Source organism: Piliocolobus tephrosceles, chromosome Y (genome assembly GCF_002776525.5).
Source record: "Piliocolobus tephrosceles isolate RC106 chromosome Y, ASM277652v3, whole genome shotgun sequence".
Lineage (NCBI taxonomy): Eukaryota > Metazoa > Chordata > Mammalia > Primates > Cercopithecidae > Piliocolobus > Piliocolobus tephrosceles.
The window spans coordinates 3,411,573-3,433,376 of NC_045456.1; the positions used below are offsets into that span (position 1 = coordinate 3,411,573).

General features: G+C 43.3%; 1 protein-coding gene across 1 annotated transcript in view; it reads left to right on the forward strand.

Moving 5' to 3' along the window:
• The window catches only part of MAP7D2 (MAP7 domain containing 2), a 59,492-nt gene that overhangs the window by 4,119 nt on the left and 33,569 nt on the right, over nt 1-21,804 (forward strand). Inside the window, exons 3-8 of the mRNA XM_023199052.1 lie at nt 3,697-3,808; nt 4,655-4,753; nt 7,548-7,658; nt 9,509-9,631; nt 15,920-16,080; nt 17,801-17,928. Of these exons, the coding sequence (XP_023054820.1) occupies nt 3,697-3,808; nt 4,655-4,753; nt 7,548-7,658; nt 9,509-9,631; nt 15,920-16,080; nt 17,801-17,928 (734 nt within the window). The remainder of the gene's footprint in view (nt 1-3,696; nt 3,809-4,654; nt 4,754-7,547; nt 7,659-9,508; nt 9,632-15,919; nt 16,081-17,800; nt 17,929-21,804) is intronic.

The window sequence follows — 21,804 nt, forward strand, 5'->3', positions numbered from 1 at the left end:
TCTTTCTTTCTTTCTTTTCTTTTCTTTTCTTTTCTTTCTTTCTTTCTCTTTCTTTCTTTGTCTCTGTCTCTCTGTGTCTCTCTCTCTCTGTCTGTCTCTCTCTCTCTCTCTCTCTCGTCTGTCTTTCTTCACACATCCCTGCTGAGGACCACTTGGGGTGTGTCCCTGCAGTGTCATCCCCAGAACACATGTAATGGGCCAGGCACGGTGGCTTATGCCTGTAATCCCAGCACTTTGGGAAGCCAAGGCAGGTGGATCACCTGAGGTCAGGAGTTCAAGACCAGCCTGGCCAACATGGTGAAACCCAGTCTCTGCTAAAAATACAAAAATTACACAGGCATAGTGGTGCTCGCCTGTAATCCTAGCTACTTAGGCGGCTGAGGTGAGAGAATCACTTGAACCCAGGAGGTGGAGCTTGCAGTGAGCAGAGATCGCACCACTGCACTCCAGCCTGGGTGACAAAGCAAGACTCCATCTCAAACAAACAAACAAAAAAATATATAATGGCAGTTGAAGAGGCCCAGCCACCCTTACCACCCATTCCTGCCAGAGACTGCTGTCTGAGTAACAAGTGTCTGGAATGTGCCCTGCTGGCGACCTTTAATACTGTTCAGCCAGTTCGGGGGTCACCTTGGTTGTGATTCTCTAAATTCATCCAGACAGGTCTAAAGCCAGAGCTCAAGACATCAAGTGTGAGGCTTCCTTCCTTCCTTCCTTCCTTCCTTCCTTCCTTCCTTCCTTCCTTCCTTCCTTCCTACCTCCCTTCCCCTTCCCCCCCCCCCTCCCCCTCCCTTTCCCCCTCCTCCTCCCCCCCCTTCTCCTTCCCCTTCCCCTTCCCTTCCCCTTCCCTTCCCTTCCCCTTACCTTCCCTTCCTTCCCTGCCTTCCTTCTTTCCTTCTTTCCTTCCACTAAGCCCTACCTAATAGAGGAGATTCTAGGGACAAGGATTTGCCTTGCCCTTTCCCCATCCTCTGTTGATCATCAGATGATACTCAGGAGAACCAGAACTTGGCAGGAATTGCAGTATGCAGTTCTGATATTTATTAATACTGTTTTTCTAATGTGATGGAACTTTCTCATGCTCACTTTCTCATGCTCAGCCTTTCCTCTAACCAGTGGCTCTTGCTTGGGCATCCCATGACCAGCAGCACCTGGGAACTTGTTAGAAATGCAGATTCTCAGCAGACTCCACCCCAGACCTATTGACTCAGAAACTCTGGGGATAAACCCCAGGGTTTTAACAATTTCTCTAGGGGATTCTCCTACCTGATCTCTCAGATTTGAGAACTATTGCTGTAAATGGTCCTGATAAGAATCTTCCTCTTAAATTCAGATTCACTTAGCTTTTTTAAGGACTTACTGCATACTAGTCATTATCCCATAGACTTAGCGTGACCTGGTGATGTAGGTAAGCTCATCCCATTTTATAGGCAAGGAAACTGAAGCCCAGTTTCCTTGAAATGGAAGTGATTAGTTCAAGTTCACGGGGATAAAAAGCAGCAGGCAGAGGTGGGATTTGAATCCTTACCTCCTGAGTCCAAATCTGGGATATGGAGTCCCATATGAAGGAACAAAAAGATACACACAAACACGAGGCAATACTGACCTATACAGGACTAACATTAAATAAGACTTGTGCACTGGACAACTTTTGTTTTCTGTATGTGTGAATCACCCCATTCTGACTTTTTGGAGTTCCATAAATCCTCTTCTCTTAGAACTTGGTTATCATCTATTTCTCATCATCTCTCCAAAAGTGGGTGATACAAAGTGAGTGTGTTTTTCTCTCAGGGACAGCTGTATTTTCATCAGCCACCTCAAGGTCTGAAGGAATGAATCTCCAGTGGTGGGATTTGGAGCAGCTCAGTTGGCTGGAGATGGATGGCAGGGGTAGTTTTTCTAGAGGTCACTGAAAAGTCCAGGGGCAGGTCTGGCTTTCAGTGAGCACTCATTCCCTTACAACGATGCCCCCCAGATAGCTGATCAGTGGTCAGGCTGGTTCAGTGAAGCTCACTTGTTCTTTGTTCTCATCGGTCCCCTAGTAGAGAAGGGACCACTTTTTGAGGTCCTTCTGGCATGTAGGAAATCTACCATAACCCACCCAGTACTTAATTCACTCTAGGATGAAAGGTTTCAACACTTCAGTTAGGTCATTGGTTAACACTTTATGTTAAAACCATATAATGAAATACTATTCAGCCCCAATCTCAAGTGGCTGTACTTCAGGCATCACATGGCAGAGTTCTCTTCCCTCCAAGCCCCAGCTTTTATCAGGCAGACTGTCCGAGTTGGCCATCATCATTTAATGGGCCAGGGTCGTGAGGACTGGACTCTGCCAAGGCATGCATACTCATGATTGTAGAGTCTCAGGCCAAAAACAAGAGCACAGTTAATAGCTAATACAAATATAAGACTTACAGGAGGTAAAAATCCCCCTTTCTGCTCATAGGTCCCTGGAGAGGCAGTCTCTTAGCAAAGTGCTATTCAGAGAAAAATTATGCAGAGGAGGCTGAGATGTGGAGAAGCCAGATCCTCATCTCATCCCTCTGGTATAGACAGAAGGGATAAATCCAGATACCTATTAAATGACCTTTATATGTTTCTAGTAAGTGTGACATAAAGGAGCCTTTTCCTGATCTTTAAGTCATGGTTACTCAGTTGATGCTGTCCTAACTTAATTTTGCTTCTGTGTGTGTTTCTTTAAGCCAGGAGACAATTGTATCTTTTTGTTTTGGAGTCAGGCTACAATTAACCCAATTCCTGGAGCATCTCAGGGTTGGGCTTTATGAGGGCAAAAGGGTATCATTATAACTGCTAGCTCAGGTCTTCTCCAGTGGAGATAGGGAGAGGAGTTGGTATTTGCAGTGTCACGGAGGTGGTGGGGAGTGCAGAATTAGAGCACCTTCACTGCAGCACCAAGGACAACTTTATGAAAGTAACAATTTGGGTAATACAGGAAAGTGTTTTTGATAAATACTGTTACAAGAGAAGCCGAAGCCTAATGGTTGTTTTTCTCTTCTGGTTAAAAATTACTGGGTTCTGCCTCCCTGCCTCCTCTACATACGTAACTGTGAATGCGTGGATGCTTTATTTTGTGGCCAGAAGGTTCTTTACTCTTGCCTCTTGAAAATTTTGAAATATGCAATATTATCCCAGATTACTATATAGCAGAAAAGTGTCACACTATGTAAAACAGTTGGTTCCCCTTTAAGAAGTCCAAGATGAAAATGCAGCTTTGCAAAATAGATCTCAGTGTCATGTATCACCCCAAAAACTCAAATTATATTTGCATTAAAATTTTCTCAAAGCAAAATGTTTTATACTTTTAACTAGAAAAGATGATCTTGGTTCTGGAGCAGAATTCCAGCTCTCCTGGATAGGGCAAAGTGGCTTGAGATAGGCCTCAAGGAGTTAATGCTTATTGGGCATTATTCCTAGGGCAGCTTCTCCCCAGAGAGGGGAGGGGACAGGACGCGCAGTGTTCGGATTGAGAACCAGTGCTAGCCTAGCTGCATTGTTTACTCTTTACCTACCCAGAACACGCTGGTGTGGCAGAGAGAGCACATATGCCTGGATTTTGGATGCTGAGCACAGAAAGCCCCATTTGGTGACTCACACCATGCTCTGAGGCAGCAGGCAGTGTGGTGGGGCCAGGTAGTTAATCTTGTTAACACTCGTCTTACATGAACTGTGTAGGAACGGCTGGAGGCGATGATGCGCCGGTCCCTGGAGCGCACACAGCAGCTGGAGCTGAAAAAGAAGTATTCGTGGGGAACACCACTGGCCATTGGACCCGGAGGACATGATGGTGAGTGTAGGGTTGCCCCTGTATTTCAGGTCCCGGGTGGGAAATAATGGAGCAGGCAGGGGATCATGGGCACCGCTGGGTGTCTCCAGGATCTGGGGGATGCTTTGTACAGCTTTTCAGAGGCACCACGTTCAGATGTGATGTTTAAAACTGCCAAGATTCCTATGCATGCGTTTGTTATGAAGGGGATCTATGCATTCTTCTTGATAGCAAACAGCAGTTGACACAAAAACTGGGCATTCAGGGAGAGCAAAAGAAAAGACTTTGAACGCAGAGCCCAGTGAGCTGGGCCCAGCTGGCAAGCCCAGGGCTGGTCTGACTTCAGGGGAGGGAAACGGCAGGAGACTCTGTTACTTTCCAGATGCAATCAGGAAAAGCAGAGTCGCAGTTACCCTCCAAAAAGGGCTGGACTATTTCCTGCTTCATTTTAAATTTTTGTTGCTTTTTCGACTTTGTTTCAGGGTGACTTATTTCATTACCAGTTCATACTCATCTTTAAATTTTCAAATCTGTAATTTAATATATGGATTGTTACTAGTCTCTGGATGGCTTTTCCTTCTTTTCAGTGTCTCACTACATTTCAGCGATCTTAGCACTCTATTATGCAGGAGGTGTGTACTAGCTTTATCTGAGAGCAAATGCATTTGAGTTTACAGGACAGTTCTTGACTCCGCTGTATTGTGCTTTTAACTTTTGGGCAGTAAATATACTTTATTTTTTCTTTTTTGAAAAGCCAACAATGCATTTCAGTTACTTTTTCTGATTTCCTAATTAGAAACTAAGAAGCAACAAAAAATTGGGACTTTTTTCTTTTACCTCTCTTTGCTCTGATTTTTTGCTGTGTAGGTGAATCAGAAAATACCCCACCCCCTCCTCTAGGTTTAGCAGCCAGCACCCTCCCTCCGGATGCAGGGACCACTGCCGCAGCTGCCGAGTCCACCAATGGTATATCCGAGCATCACTGTGCCATAGCATTTTGTGATAACTGTTCTGATCACCCTCCTCCATCACCACGTCTGTGTCAAGCACTTTTACAACTGATTTCTTAGTCTGGCCTGTTACATTTTTTTTTTTCTAGCAACGTGAATGACATACCCATATTTCTTTGTTCCTCTGTCATTATAGAGTGGTGCATGCCTTACATCTTAGTGCCCTGGAAACATTTTATCCTCAACTCACTAATGTCTGCCTTGAAAATCTTGTCAGTGTTGGATTTCTGCACATTCAGATCTTTAACAATCTCTTCATCATCTGTTGTAGACATTAAGTAGTAGGGCATTCTGATTACTTCTGGTTACCAAAACCTATATTCACCCAGAGTTCTGAATGGAAAACTTAGGCTTAGTGTTAAAGTGATAGATTCCTGTAGAGGTGTTTGAGAGGAAGTGGTAGGGAATTTATCAGTGCTAACACTGGGAATCCGAATAATTAGATAATTTGGCTTTGTGCTTGATTTTATCTCTCTGTCTAATAGGCTGTTTTATATACAGGCCTGAGAAACTCCTCTGGTCTAGATCAAGAACAGAACTAGCCAAACTTTGTTCCCATTTAATAATGACTTTAGAAATTCAATCCATCTTTAACTGGCAAAAAAAAAAAAAAAAAAAAGATGTAAAAGGGATGCAGTATTTACCAGCAATGCAGAAAGTCATATTAGCAGCAGGAATCAATATCCTTGGTTTCTGACATTTCTTTGACAATTAATAATCCTTATTGGGGGTGCTTCGTAACAGCAATTTTGCTGCACAAGCAGAGTTACCTCTAGCGTGGGCACTGGCTTTCCCCCTAAGAAAGGTGCAGGAGGGCCAGGCGTGGTGGCTTGTGCCTGTAATCCCAGCACTTTGGGAGGCCGAGGCAGACAGATCAGTTGAGATCAGGAGTTCACCTGGCCAACATGGTGAAACCCTGCCTCTACTAAAAATATAAAAATTAGTCAAGTGTGGTGGCGATTGCCTGTAGCCCCAGCTACTCAGGAGGCTGAGGCAAGAGAATTGCTTGAACCCGGGAGGCAGAGGTTGCAGTGAGATCGTGCCAGTGCACTCCAGCCTGGGTGATGGAGCAAGACTCCGTCTTGAAAAAAAAAGAAAAAAGAAAAGAAAGGTGCAGAGAGATGGAGTAATCACCCACTGGGAATCAGCACCCAGGGCCCGGGCCAGGGTGAAATGAGTGCAGTACTTGACTAGAGCACACAATTTAAGGGAGTGCCAAAAATCTCAGTAATAAAGATAAAATAATATCTTAATGTGATATTTATAAAATCAAAATTAATGCAAAACAATCCATAATAAACAACACATTTCTAAAGACCAGTGCCATGCTGAGCATATCAGAGCCTGAAGCAAAAGGGAAAATGTGCACCCCTATATACATGGTTTTATGTAATTTCTAATGTTTAATTTTTTCAAAATGTTAAAGTAGTTTAAAATATGGAAAAATTGAAAAGTAGGAGTATTAAAACTCACATTTCAACTTTAAATACTTTGTTTCTATGCAAATCAAATTTATTATACTTTTACTTCAGCTTTAGTTAATTAACAATTTTGGGGCCAGGTGCAGTGGCTCACGCCTGCCTGTAATCCCAGCACTTTGGGAGGCTGAGGCGGATCACAAGGTCAAGAGATCAAGACCATCCTGGCCAACATGGTGAAATACCATCTCTACTAACAATACAAAAATTAGCTGGGCATGCTGGTGAGCACCTGTAGTTCCAGCTACTCAGGAGGCTGAGGCAGGAGAATCACTTGACCCCGGGAGGCGGAGGTTGCAGTGGGCTGAGATCGTGCCACTGCACTGTAGCCTGGGAGACAGAGTGAGACTCTTATCTCAAAAAAAAAAAAAAAAGAAAAAATTATTTAAGATTGTCATTTGGTCAGCAGAAATTATAGAACACGGCAGTTCTCATAGCAGTTCTCATGTGAAAACAAGATGAGCAAAGGAGTAGATTTTGAAAATATTATTGATGACTTTGCTTTTTCTACAACCAAGAGCACACATTTTTCTTTTGGCCTCAGGCTTTAACATAGCTTGACAGGGCACTGTCAGCATCTCTTTGTTTGCTATAATGGTTTAATTTAGAGACCAGTCTGAAATAATGACTGGAACATGAGAACACCAAACTCAAGGTCACCTGTTAAAATCCTAACCTCAAACAGTTAAAGCATTTGCGAAAGGGCCATTTTGATCTGTCTCTTACTAAGTAAGAAAAGGAAAACCAACTGCTAAAGAAGCCGTTCTGCTTTAAATACAACTCCGAGAGGACGGATTTCATCTCTCTCCAACCTGAGCTATAGATAACCTTCATAAAAGAATCGGTTTCAGCAAGCAGTGACAGTCAGACCATAAGGCGTTTTCTAGTGGTTGGTGATTTGTCTCTGGGTCCAGGTTGGTTTTGTTTTTGTGTGATGTGAGCATGCTCAAAAATTCCTAGATAAAAGAAAATGATTTGTTGGTGGGATTAACATGGCTTTAGTTGAACAGTTGAGTAAGGTTGAACATTTGAAATTGAAGATGACAACACAGTGAAGAAATTGCAGAGATCTTGCTGCAGACCAAGGGCTGCTGTAGCCTGGGCATTTCCAGATTAGGATAATGAGATGCCAGGATGATGAAAGCAGAGCATGCTGTGCCACAGCATTTAGGAGGTGTGTGGATGAGGACAGGAAGGACACTTCGGGATATGTGTTTCTCGGTTCTACAGTAGTGTGATGAATACCAATGTCTTTAATGCATTTCTCTGCAGCATGTGACAAACTTTCAACATCAACTATGAATTTGCCAAAGCCGACGGAGCCTCCCATGAGTAAACGCCTGTCTTCATCCACCGCGGCAATATCCTATTCCCCAGACCGAGGCAAGTGAATGTGTAGACTTGGTCTCTCCAGTTTGTTTCTTTTCTGGTGTGAGCATCTTAACGTTGGTCTTTGTGAGAGCCTCCTCTTGAGCCTTCTGCAGATACCATCATTGTCCTAGTCTTGTGGTCCGAATGTGGGAGCCCTAGGGCCTTGTCAGTGGGACTTTGGAACGTGGTATGGCTCTTTAGAGCCAGGTCGTTGTTGAATAGAGGCAAGAATTAATGCAGTCTCCCAGTCTGAAAGAAACTGTTCTGTTTTCCACATTGCATGTAGGAGTTAGCTTGCCCAGGAATTAATTAACCAGTGGGCAGATGTGACCATTAAAGTAACTACCTGGTCAATGATGGAATACAGTTGATTAACCAGAAAGAGCAGAATTGATAAGTTATAGTTACATGGGAGGCTTAGATATGTGAAAAAATGGGGTTCTGCCATCATCTGTGGTTTATAGGCCTGCCCATTTTGTAGATGAAAAGAGAAGCACAGAACTAATGAGGCCTCTAAAAGAGGAAAAGAATGGGTGGCACTCTGTTTTGAGTTGGGAGATGATGTGTATGGGACGTGTGCCAGTTCCAGAACCTGAGTAGATTTAACACGGTCTGCATTCTCACAAAGGCTCAGATAAGTCACTGAAAGTCTGTTTATACCTTTCAGAGTATATAGGTTAAGGAAATAAGGGAAGCTCTCCATGCACTAAATGTTTATTCTAAAGCAACACTGAAGAAGTATCAGGTGCCAGTGGAGTGTTTAGCACAAGTTATCACCAAGGGCAGAGCAAGAGGCTGGTTGCGACTTGGCAGAGGCTGATGTGCCTTCCTGGTTGTTTCCACTGACATTGACTTTGTACCTCTATCCCAGAGGCATGTTATGTGTGTCAGAGACCCTATAAGGTTCATAATGCTACTGATCTGTGATGCAGTTCATGGTAAGCACCAGGAACCTGGAAGTGATGAAGAGCCGAATACAGAGTGAGGGAAAAGTTAATTCATTGCCATATATAATACATTCTAAACTGATCTAAATATTTTGGTCATTGACTTCTAGATTATGAATACTACTGTCTTTCATTAAAGCTGATAATCAGTTGGCTGTTTGTATTTTTGTGCCTCTTCATTTAATTTTTACCCTTATTGACATGTCAAAAGTATGAAAAGATATATTTTTATACTATTACAGGATGACATTTTATTTAAAAATCAGTGTGTTATGAAATGTTTCTTAGCACAGGACCTCAAACAAGTGTTTTATAGGCATAATTTTTTTCTACTTGGAGTAAAGGATTTTTTTTTTTTTTTTTTTTTGAGACAGGCTCTCTGTTGCACAGGCTAGAGTGCAGTGATACAATCGCCTCAAGTAGCTGGGACTACAGGCGCACATCACCATGCCCAGCTAATTTTTTTGTATTTTTTGTAGAGACGAGGTTTCGCCATGTTGCCCGGGCTGGTCTCAAATTCTTGAGTTCAAGTGACCCAACTGCCTTGGCCTCCCAAAGTGTTGGGATAACAAGCATGAGCCACCATGCCTGGCCATAAATGATTTCCTGAATCCATATTACATCTGGGAGGTGGGCTAATTCTCTGAGTGATACAGGTCACTGTACTGCAATGGCATATTGAATGGATTCTGGTACCTCGTGACAATTAATGCACTTTCCCAAACTCTAAAGGACACATTATTTGTTTTATTTTACTATGACACATTCCAAATCCATCCTTTGTTCAAATATTCTTATTTTCCATGTTCTGCCACCCAAAAGTTAATTTGCACCATGCATTGTGTTGTTTAAACGTTTTATTTTGTTTTGTTTTAATTTTGCTTTTTAAAATTTTCATTTGATTCCATCCCTCAGCTCATCGCATGCACCTTAGTCCAATGGAAGCCATTCTTGTTTCGCGACTGTTGACACCCACACAGTCTTCTTTAGCCAGAAGCAGAGCTTCAGTCATGCTCTCTGGGCAGGCCAGTGATTCAGGTAAAAGAGGCTAAGCTGGTAACGCCAGGGAAAATGCCCAAAGAGGTTTTGGTCAGCCTAGGATTTACTCCTGAATTTTTGGGTTTTGCTTCCTATTTGCTGGCTTTGTGAAATGTCTTCATTGGTTAATAACGTCTTATACCAGTGTTTTACTGTTTTATGTTTCTTTTGAGTGTCACAGAGGTGAGTAAATTATTTTATGAGTGAGAGCATGTCCTTTAGGGGAAGAGAAACCCACTTGATGAACTCTGCAGGTTAGTAGACTTCTTAAAAGATGATGTGGCAAAATAGCCTGTAGACCAGTCTGGGGAGTCCCATAGCCAGCTCTGCCATTCACTAGCTCTCACCATTGGGGATAAGTTAATTAACTTCTTTAAGCCTCAGTTTTCTCATATATAAGATGGAGCTATTTTAAATTATTGTGAGGATTAAATGAGAGAGTGCACGCAAATGAGATAGCACAATGATTAGCGCAGAATAAAAGCTCAACAGAAGTTTAGAGCTTCACTACTGAAAAGGTGATCCATTGACCAGCAATGGCAGCAGCATCTAGGAGCTTGGTTGGAAGGCCCCACCCAACCTACACATTGAAGTCTGAGAAACACTGGACCAGACCATCAAAGCTCTGCCTTTATCGAAGCAGATCAAGTCATCATGTCAGGATTCGTGGGGGCTGGGATTCTCTTTGTTTCCAGATGAGCAGTACTGTGTCCGCCTAAGGTCAGGTCTACTCTCTATTCTCAAGATAGTGTACTCAGTGTGATGATACATAAATGACATAAAACTTCTGCCTAGTTGTAGCTGCTTCCAAACAGTTACACCGTTTCTGCAAAGAAGTTGTACAGGTAGCTAATAAGTTCATAAGATGCTCAACATCATTAATCATTAGGGAAATGCAAATCAAAACCATAGTGGGTTGCCACTTCACATCCACTAGGATGACTAGAATTTTTTTAAAAGGGGAAATAACCACATGTTGGTGGAGGTGTGGAGACACTCTTCCCTCACACACTGCTGGTGGGAATGTGCAGCTGCTGTAGAACATGGTCTGGCAGTTCCTCAAAAACTTAAGCATAGAGTTCCCTTACGACCCAGCAATTCCACTTCTAGGTATACAGCCAAGGAAATTAAAAACATATGTTTGCACCAAAACTTATTCACAATAGCCACAAAGTGGAAACAAAACGTGATATACCCATAAAGTAGAATATTATTCAGTTATAAAAAGAAATACAGGCCAGGCATGGTGGCTCATGCCTGTAATCCCAGCACTTTGGGAGACTGATGCGGGCGGTTCACTTGAGTTGGGGAGTTCGAGACCAGTATGGCCAACATAGTGAAACCCCATCTCTACTAAAAATACTAAAAATACAAAAATTAGGTGGGTGTGGTGGTGCACACCTGTAATTCCAGCTACTTGGGAGGCTAAGACAGGAGAATCACTTGAGCTCAGGAGATGGAGACTGTAGTGAGCCGAGATTGCACCACTGTACTCCAGCTTGGGTGACAGAGTGAGACTCCATCTCAAAAAAAAAAAAAAAAATACAGATACATACCACAAGATAGATGAACCTTGAAAATACTATGCTAAGTGAAAGAAACCAGTTGCAAAAGGCCACAAATTGTATGCTTCTATTTACATGAAATGTCTGAAATAGGAAAATCCATGAAGATGGACAATAGATGGTGGTTATCAGAGATTGGAGGAGGGAAGGAAGGGGAGTGACTGCTTAACGGACAAAGAGTTTCTTTGGGGAATCTTGAAAATGTTTTAGAAGTAGACTGTGGTTATGGTTCCACAACCTTGTGAATGTACTAAAACCTCCAAATTGTGTGTATATGTGTATGTGTATATATATATGTACATGTATTTAAAGACAGGGTCTTGCTCTTTTACCCTGGGTGGAATGCAGTGATGTGATCATAGCTCACTGCAGCCTCGAACTTCAAGCCCTCCTCTCAACCACAGCTTCCCAAGTAGCTGGGACTACAGGCACACACCACCATGCCTGGCTAATTTTTTGGATTCTTTGTAGGGACAGGGTCTCACTATGTTGCTCAGGCTGGTCTCAAACTCTTGGGCTCAAGCGTGACCCATCTGCGTCGGCCTCCCAAAGTGCTAGGATTACAGGTATGAGCCACCATGCCTGTCCTGTACACTTTTTAAAGGGTGAATTTTATGGTATATGAATTATATATCAAAAAACCCTAGCAAGTAGGAAGTACCCCATTTTGAGAATAAGGAATATGTTGTGGTTCCCTAATAGCAACTCCAGGATCGGTGATTTGCTAGGAAGACTCACAGGATCCCCAGTGAAAGGATGCAAGCAAAGTCAGCAAAGGGGAAAGGCACATGGGACAAAGTCCTGGGAAGACCAGGCACAAGCTTCCAGAGTCCTCTCCAGTGGAGCCACTCAGGATGCCTTTCACCCTAGCAATGAGTTATGACAACATGTGTGAAATGTTGCCAACCAGGGAAGCTTTTTAGAGACTCAGTGCCCCCGGTTTTTACAGGGGGCTGGTCACATGCACCCCTTGCCCAGCACATACCCAAATTCCAGGTTCCCAGAAGGAAAACAGGTATTCAACATACACCATGTTGTTTGTTTATGCCCAGTGAGCCACTCATCAGTTAAAGGCGGGGTCGTCCCAAAATCTAAGTTCCCAGGTGCCAGCCAAAGGCTAACCTTGTAAGCAGGCTTTTATAGGTACAGCAGTCAGGCCTGCTATGTTAGCTCATTTTTGCACAGTCCACCCACTTGACCCTTGGCCAAGGTGTCTTTACAGAAAATTTTTCAGTGGAGCACCATACAGCAGGGGGTGAGACCATCCTGCAATATTGATCTCAGTTATGTCCTTTAGGGGTTCTGGGACTTAGCAGTTAAAGCAAATCTCATTAACCAGAAAGTCTGTCTTTTTTCTTCTCTTTCTTTTCTTTTCTTTTCTTTTCTATCTATCTATCTATCTATCTATCTATCTATCTATCTATCTATCTATCTATTTATTTATTTATTTTGGAGACAAGGTCTTGCTCTGTTGCTCTTAGCCACGCTGGAGTGCAGTGGCATGATCATGGCTCAACACGTCCTCAACCTCCTGGGCTTAAGTGATCATCCCACCTAAGTCTCCTGAGTAGCTGGGACTATAGGTGTGTGCTACCACACCTAGCTAATTTTTTTTTTTTTTTTTGTAGAGATAGGGTCTCCCTATGTTGCCCAAGTTGGTCTCAAACTCTGTGACTCAAGTGATCCTCCCACCTCGGCCTCCCAAAGTGCTGGGATTATAGGCTTAAGCCACTGCACCTGGCCTTAGAAAGGTCTGTTTGAGACAGCCAGGTGACCTCCTCCGTCAGTTGCTATATGAATCTTTTTACCTGGCCCGTGGCATCAACTCAGGCCCAGAACAGCTCTGGCCAGTAAGTTGAAACTGATCTCAATGCCTTCCAGGCCTGACGTGGTGTCATGATAATCATGGCACGCACATAGGAACTGTGATCCCCAAGGGCTCATGTGGTTCCCTGGAAACAAAGAGTTGAAGATGTTAGGGTACTCTAACAGGCTATCATTGGTCAGGCAGTCACCAACATGGCCTCCCACTTCAGGGTGCTCAGTCCAGTGCAGGTAATTCAGCTCCATCCCAGGTTTTATGGGGGCTGCCTGAGGCCATCAGTCCCAAGCAGTTCTACCAGTGACCCTACTTCATCTTCTTGGCAAGTGCAGACGGCATCTGGAGGTGTTCTTTGGGACATACAGGAGCTGGCCCCACCCCTGCCGACTCATAGTCATGCTGTCACGTGCCATCTAGGCTCAGCCATGGGTCTGAGTCCAAGGTGCTTTCAGTACAGGGAGTTTTCCTTCAGGAAGGAGAGCACTTCCAGGAGCAGTTATGAAAAACAGAGCACAAATGTCCTTCCCTATCGCTGTATCACCCCAGGTGTTGGATTATGTTGTTTTTCTCCATGTCCTATTCAATAATCAAAACTTTACATTTTCTTAATCATCCCCTACTCTCACCCAGACCTTTCAAAGAAAGGACAAAAGCATTTGTTAAAACCCATTTTTAATCCAACTTAACCAGAAAGATATATTGTGTTCAGGTATTAGGCTAAAATCCTACATTTTCAAAACATTTTAAAGTAGGTTTGTATCACCTCTGAGCCCTTTCATCTTGATCATTTATCCAGTGAGCAGCCTAGAAAGGATCAATCCCTTTCCAGTGACAGCTGCATTTAGCAAATTCCTTTACTGACACGTGTAGTGAGAGAAAGGTAGAGGAAATATAGTCAGGATCTCAGTCTATTACAAACTGCAGCTACTCCAGAAAATTAAACACAAAACATCAACAGCAGTGACACTTGCCCCAGAGGGGGTGGAGTTCAATCTGTTAGAGATGGCTGAAAGAGTCACATCGCCTGTGATGTGACTTGGAGCTTTTGTAGAAGTCATGTGTTGGGAATATAATCAGACTCTGCATCAGAAATATAGAGCCAATGAGCAGCTTGACTGTGGATGGTCCCATCAGAAAACAATCCCTGTCTTGTGGGCACTTGTATGTGACCCAGTCTAGCAGCATCCAGGATCTTTTTATAGTTTTGGGCCCCATGAAGGGCATTCTATATTTATAGTGGTCCCTAGTCAATTTTTAAAACTCGGAAAGAGTGTCTTTTTCTAGAAATTGCCTGTCTTTTCATAGCTCCCTTTTTCCAGAGGCTCCATTACGCAAAAGTCCTAGCAGAAAAATCTACTACAGAGACTTGTTCTGATTCTAATATTGGAGTTTAAATTCCAACCTACCCACTGCTTGGCAAAAAGTAAGGAAGCTGTGTCTCACTCTCACTTGGAGGAGAAAACAAAAACCAAAGGCATCTCTTGGGCTGTGCTTTTTCCTTCGCTTTAGCTAGCGTGCTACAGCCAAAAGCAGCCAGGGGGATCCATCCAGCCAACTCTCTTGGAGCTGCATTGGTCGTCTTTAAATTCCATAGGTCACTTTTACCTCTAGCAATAGCTTAGCTGCTGTTTTATACCATGGATAACTTCATAGCCACCCAGGCATCACAAGTTTGTTCTCCTCCCTTTTGTCCTTTTCCCAAAATGTGATTTTACCATGTTTCAGCGAATTAGGGTCATTCCAGCAATTCCCATTTCTGACATTAGTTGTGCCAGAGTTCCCCAAGACCACCCCAGGTTTGATGATTGACTAGGAGAACTTGGAAGAATCACCGTAGTTGCATTCATGACTCTGACTTATTTTTTCTTTCTTAGCTTTTTTTTTTTTTTTTTTTTTTTTTGAGATGGGGTCTTTCTCTGTCACCCAGGTTGGAGTGTAGTGGTGCGATCTTGACTCACTGCAGCCTCAACTTTCCAGGCTCAAGTGATCCTCCTGCCTCAGCCTGCAGAGTAGCTGGGACTACAGGAGTGTGCCCCCATGCCAAGCTAATTTTTGTATTTTTTGTAGAGCTGGGGTTTCACCATGTTGCCCAGGCTAGTCTCAACCTCCTGAGCTCAGGTGAGCCACCATGCCCAACCCATGGCTGTGATTTATTATAGTAGGAGGAAACATGAAAAAACTAGCAAATGGAGGAGGTGCATGGGATTAAGTCCAGAGGTAACCAGCTGCGGATTTCCAAGAGTCTTGTCCCACTAGAGTCACACGGGATGAGCTTAATTCCTCTACCAACACATTGTGACAACATGTATGAAATGTTGCCAGGCTGGGAAGTTGGCTAGAAACTCATTGCCTAGGGTTTTTACTGGGGGCTAGATATGTAGGCATCCCCTCCCAGGCACATACCCAGATTCCAGACTCCCACAAGAAAAGCAGATGCTTAGCATAAACCATACTGTTTGTATAAACAGTTTAGACACCCATCAGTTAATGGTGGGAACCCTTCCTGAAATCTAAGTTCCCAGATGCCAGCCAAGGGCCACCCATGTAAGCAGGCCTTTCCAAGCACAGCAGTCAGATCTGCTATGTTAACCCTTTTGTGCACAAGGAAATCAATGTTTAGAGAGGTTAAATAACCTGCCCAAGGTGATCCAGCTATTAGGTGGCAGTGCTAGGTCTCTGTGGCTCCAAAGTTCAGATTTTTAACCCCTGAAATAAACTTGAATAAACTTGACTCCTGAGTATGGGAGCCTTTTTAGGGTAAGATCCATCCTGTGTACAATAGAAAAGTATGATATTCATTGCCCAGGTCGTATTTTAACAGAAATGTGTTCTTCCCACCTCTGCTCTACTTTTTCCATCTGTACTCTCTGTCCTTCTGGCTGTTATACTGTAACTTTCTAGTATTCCCTGTCTGTCCTCATTTAGCTCCTCTTGGCCCTCTTAACCCTTCTTACAAGTTTTCACCCACTCGAAACATTGAGAAGAAGAAAGCTACATCTACATCTATATCTGGCGCAGGAGATGTTGGGAAAGAAGCCCTTGCAGGAGGAGAGGCCTCTCTGGTAGGTTTAAAATCACCCACCCACTCACTCCTACAAACCGTGTTCTGTCTGATGGTGTTATTACTTCTGTGCTTGACCTGGGCTCTCTGTTTCCATCAATCTCCTGGGACTGCTCAAAGCAGGAAAGGATAAATTTAGTTCAAAATTTTAACCAACCTTTGAAAATCACTTAAGTTTTTGCACCCTCTTAAGTCTTAGTACCTTGGAGCAAATTCTTAATGATGTCCTTGTCACAGCCTGCCCTCCAGAGGACAGGAGTCAGAAGGAATGTTCTATATATCCTGTGTCTTCCTCTTTACAGATATCTGATTCTGGGTCAGTCTTGCCTGTGCACCTAACTAGAACTGAGGATCTGCATCAACTTTTACCTACAAAGTAATCATTAAATATTCTTTTGAGATGAGGTCTTTTTATGTTGCCCAGGCTGACCTTGAATTCCTAGGCTCAAGTAATCCTCCTGTCTCAACCTCCTGAGTAGCTGGGACTACAGGCACGTGTTACTATGCCAAGCTTAAACATTTTTGATGGCATACTGGTACTATCAGTAAATCAAATGTTGAGCAGGCACCCCCAATTGTGTCTGTTTATTTAGAAATTACACAATGCCATACTACTTTTGTTAGTTATCAATTGCTACTTAACAAATCACCTCAAACCTTGGCAGCTTAAAATAACAAATATCTATTAACTCATGGGTTCTTTGGGTCAGAAATTCAGAGTGACTTAGTGGTTCTGGGTACAAGGTCTTTCATGAGGTGTGGTCAAGATGTTGGCCAGGGCTGCATCATCTGAAAGCACAGCTGGGCCTCGTCTGAGACGGCTCATTCATGGCTGTTGGCAGGAGGCCTCAGTTCCTCACTGCATGGGCCTGTCCATAAAGCTGCTTGAGTATCCAAATGATGCCACAGCTGGCTTCCCTCCAGGCAAGCTTTCGGGAAGCTGCAGTGTCCTTTAAGTAAGTCACTAAGATCAACCCACGCTCAAGGGGAGAGGAATTAAGTCTCATCTGTTGAAGGGAGGAATATCAAATAATGTCAGGACTTATTTTAAAACTACTGCATTTTATAATGCCATATTTTCTTTTCAAATCTGTTGTGGCTCTTAGAAGTGCATGTTTTAGACTCTTGGATTTTACTATACAGTGGATTAGTGTTGAAAGGGATTGATGGAGTGTGGGGGCCAAATGAGGACTTGCTACAGAAAAGTGTGGTAGGGAGAGAAGGGAGCTAACCTTTGTGCAGGCTAGGCACTGATGTCTATTCCCTTTTGCCAGGGGAGGTGATGGGAAGACCTACAGGACTAGATGGGGTTGCAGACCCCATTATACCATGTATACCATCAGGGGCCACAGCTCACTGTCTTGGATGTTATAACCACATTTTCACCCACTTGTAATTTTTTGTAGTGATTTTACATCTTTGTACTCTTTTCAGTTCCTATATGTCTAGGACCATAATATGATTGTGTTGTTAACTCTTTGAAAGATAACAAGGAGAAGGAAATCTTTGCATTTTGAGGCTGATTTTTTTTTTTAACTGGATAATGTAAATATGATGACCTCATCCTGCCTCCCTGCAAAGATGCCTGTCATGTGAAGCATTATAGCTTCATATCAATCCCTCTGAAAGAAAGCTGTGCATTGTTCCATCTGGGGTATTAGTCTCATAAACTGTGGAAGTAGTGCCAGTCAAGGACTGTAGCTATCCTGTGTCCCCTACAGGTGGAGAAGGTGAAGCGGGGGCAGCGAACAGCAACTTCTCTTCCCATTGTGAACTTCGGGTCCCCTCTGAAAAGATGCGAGTTTTCTGGAGGCATTCCTAAGAGACCATCTTCTCCTGTGATATCCAAGTAAGCATGTCTCCCCTTTGCCAGACAGTCTGACTGTCATGAGTCTGTTTGCTAGGGCTTTGTGCCATCCAGTGTTGCAGCTCCTGCTCCCCCGTGAGGCATGGCCAGCCAGCAGAGGTGAGAGAAATGTTGGCCTTGGAGTTACCTGGCTTGACTCTCTGTGTATCTTCTGGGTGAAAGATCCTTTGCTAAGGGACTCCAGTGCATAACAGGGCTTTTATTTACCAAGACGATGCATTCAGCATTTTCTCTTTAGGTCCATGAATTCCATTTTCTGGTATTCTTCTTTTTCCAGTTGCATTTGGATTTCAGTGATTGCATTGGACTTGGGCTCCTCCTCACATTCTCCCCGACCTTGTTGTCTCTCTCTTTAATAGAGAGACAATAATAACGTGTCAGCCATGATCAGCAATATTTTAATGAAGCAAATATATATGTGTGTGTTTTTAAGAAATGGGGTCTGGCCAGGCGCGGTGGCTCACGCCTGTAATCCCAGCACTTTGGAAGGCCAAGGCGGGCGGATCACGAGGTCAGGAGATCAAGACCATCCTGGCTAACGTGGTGAAACCCCGTCTCTACTAAAAATACAAAAAATTAGCCGGGTGTGGTAGTGGGCACCTGTAGTCCCAGCTACTCAGGAGGCTGAGGCAGGAGAAAGGCATGAACTGGGGAGGCGGAGCTTGCAGTGAGCCGACATCGCGCCCCTGCACACCAGCCTGGGCAACAGAGCGAGACTCTATCTCAAAAAAAAAAAAAAAAAGAAAAGAAAGAAAAATGAAATGGGGTCTTGTTGTGTTGCCCAGGCCTGGAGTGCACTGACTCTTCACAGGCATAATCACACCACGCTATAGCCTCCAACTCCTGGGCTCAGGTGATCCTCCCGCCTCAGTCTCCCAAGTAGCTGGGACCTCTGTACCCATGCACCATATGCCACCATGCCTAATTTTTATTAGGAACTAGGTAAACTCACCAATGAAACCATGCAACTGAAAAATTTACGATAACTATGTGACCACCAACGTCTTAAGTCATTAAAATATTTTACTGACAGTAACTGACAAGACTCAGTAAATAACTCAGTCCAGTAGGACAGTGGAAACCATCTTTAGTAGGACAGAGAAAGAAAGAGAAATATGATTTAATTTGGGAAAATAGGAAAGTTTTTATATGGAGAGAATCATATAAACCTTATTCAGTGTATCAGTTTAGTTCAGAGAATGTTGGATAAAACACAAATTTAATGAACACTTGCAAATTTGTCAAAAATATTTAAAGATGACATCAGCTCTTAAATTTCTAACGTGTTGCTTTCTAACAGAGACTTTTTCACTACTATTAATATTTTTTTTAGAGATCACTATGGTTTTGATACACTACTAATACCTGCCATTGATGTGTTTGTCCTCCATAAGGAAAATCTTTCCATAGCACGTCACTGAATTAAAAGCCTACTTTTCTTTCTTTCTTTATTTTTAGTTCGTGCAACCTTTCTGTGCTAGTATTGTCCATCTTTGGTTATGGTATTGTTATCTTACCACCTCTTTAAATTTATTGTGTGGGCTCTACAATCCATTTCCCTCTGTCTTATTTCTGAGCCTTTTTCAGCTTCCACCCATGCATCATTACTCTGGTGTTAATTTTGGACATTTACATTAACAGAAAGAAAAGCCTAGTTTACACTGAGACTTTTACAGGTTCCACCCTCTCTCTTGCTGGAATTTGGACTCATGGTCCCTGCAGGGATACTAGCTTGCAAGTTTCATCATCGTTGTTATAAATGGTGGTATCTTCTATAGAAATGAGAATTATAGGTATACCTAATTTTGTCGTACTTTGCACTTCGCAAATACTGTTTTTGTTGTTGTTTGTTGTTTTACAAATTGAAGGTTTGTGGCAACCCTGCATTGAGCATGTCTATCGATGCCATTTTTCCAATAGTGTGTGCTCACTTCTTGTCTCTGTGTCACATTCTGGTAATTCTCAAATTATCCAGACTTTGTTATTATATCCATTATGGTGATCTGTGATCAATGATCTTTGATGTTACTGTTGTAATTGTTTTGGGGTGCCATGAATTGCACCCATATAAGATGGCAAACTTAATGTGTGTGTTCTGACAGCTCCACTGACAGGACATTCCCCCATCTCCCTCTCCTCGGATCTCTCTACACCCTGAGACACAGTAATATTGAAATGAGGCCAATTAATAACCCAACAGTGGCCTCTTAGTGTCCAAGTGAAAGGAAGAGCCACAGATCTCTCACTTTAAATCAAAAGCTAGAAATGATTGAGCTTAGTGAGGAAGGCACATCAAAAGCTGACATGGACTGAAGGCTGGGCCTCTAGCACCAGTTAGCCAAGTCGTGAATGCAAAGGAAAAGTTATTGAAGGAAATTAAAAGTGCTACTCCAGTGAACACACAAACCATAAGAAAGGGAAACAGCCTGTATTAGTCAGGGTTCTCCAGAGGGACAGAACTAATAGGATAGATGTATATATAAAGGGGAGTTTATTAAGGAATATTGACTCGCACGATCACAAGGTAAAGTCCCACAATAGGCCATCTGCAAGCTGAGGAGCAAGGAAGCCAGTCCAAGTCCCAGAATCTCAAAAGTAGGGAAGCTGACAGTGCAGCCTTAGGTCTGTGGTCGAAGATCCAGGAGTCCAAAAGCTGAAGAACTTGGAGTCCGATGTTTGAGGGCAGGAAGCATCCAGCATGGGAGAAGTAGGCCAGAAGACTAAGCCAGTCTAATCATCCTTCCATGCTCTTCCACCTGCTTTTTTTTTTTTTTTTTTTTTTTTTTTGAGATGGAGTGTTGCTCTGTTGCCAGGCCGGAGTGGAGTGGCGAGATCTCAGCTCACTGCAACCTCCGCCTCCTCCTCCGCCTCCCAGGTTCAAGCGATTCCCCTGCCTCAGCCTCCCGAGTAGCTGAGATTACAGGCATGCACCACCATGCCCAGCTGATTTTTTATATTTTGGTAGAAACAGGGTTTCACCATATTGGCCAGGATGGTCTCCATCTCCTGACCTTGTGATCCACCCACCTCGGCCTCCCAAAGTGCTGGGATTACAAGTGTGAGCCACCTCCACCTGCTTTTATCCTAACCATGCTGGCGGCTGATTAGATGGTGCCCACCCACGTTGAGGGTAGGTCTGCTTCTTCCAGTCCACTGACTCAAATGTTAATCTCCTTGGCAACACCCTCACAGACACACCCAGGAACAATACTTTGCATCCTTCAATCCAATCTGGTTGGAACTCAATATTAACCATCACAAGTCCACCTCTTGTCAACTGGAACCCATACACATCTTCTGAGATCATACATAATCTTCAAATAAAGACAAATAATAAGGTCATAATTACACCTATCCTTCCTACAACTGGAAGCACACCAATCCCCAGCCCAAATGCTATTACATAAAGTTAACACTTAAATGCTAATATGATGTCAATAAATCTTATGTCACATGATAAAGGAAAAAGAAAGGAAATGAAGGTAGTTTCTTCATCCACCATGACGGTGGATAAGGCATTCCGTGGGTCCACAGATGGTAGTCTTGGCAGAAGCATTGCATGCAGGATAGACAAACCTATATCCAGAGTAAGTATCTACGTGCACAAATATGTTCTTAACAAAATAAGAAAGAAATACTCATGCAATTACAGTCCTTGTTTCTGCAACTGGTCCTGTGATCGTTGCTGGTATTGATGACTCCCTTCTTCTACTATCCATTCTGTATTCTCTTTGCCTTCAGCAAGCACCTTAGCAGGTCGTTGTCTTTTACCTGGTGGAGTGACCCAAAGTTTCATTCGTGAAGGGTCTGGGCCATTTGTGGTCCTGCCTAGATTGGGCTGTTGTAGTGTTCCATTGA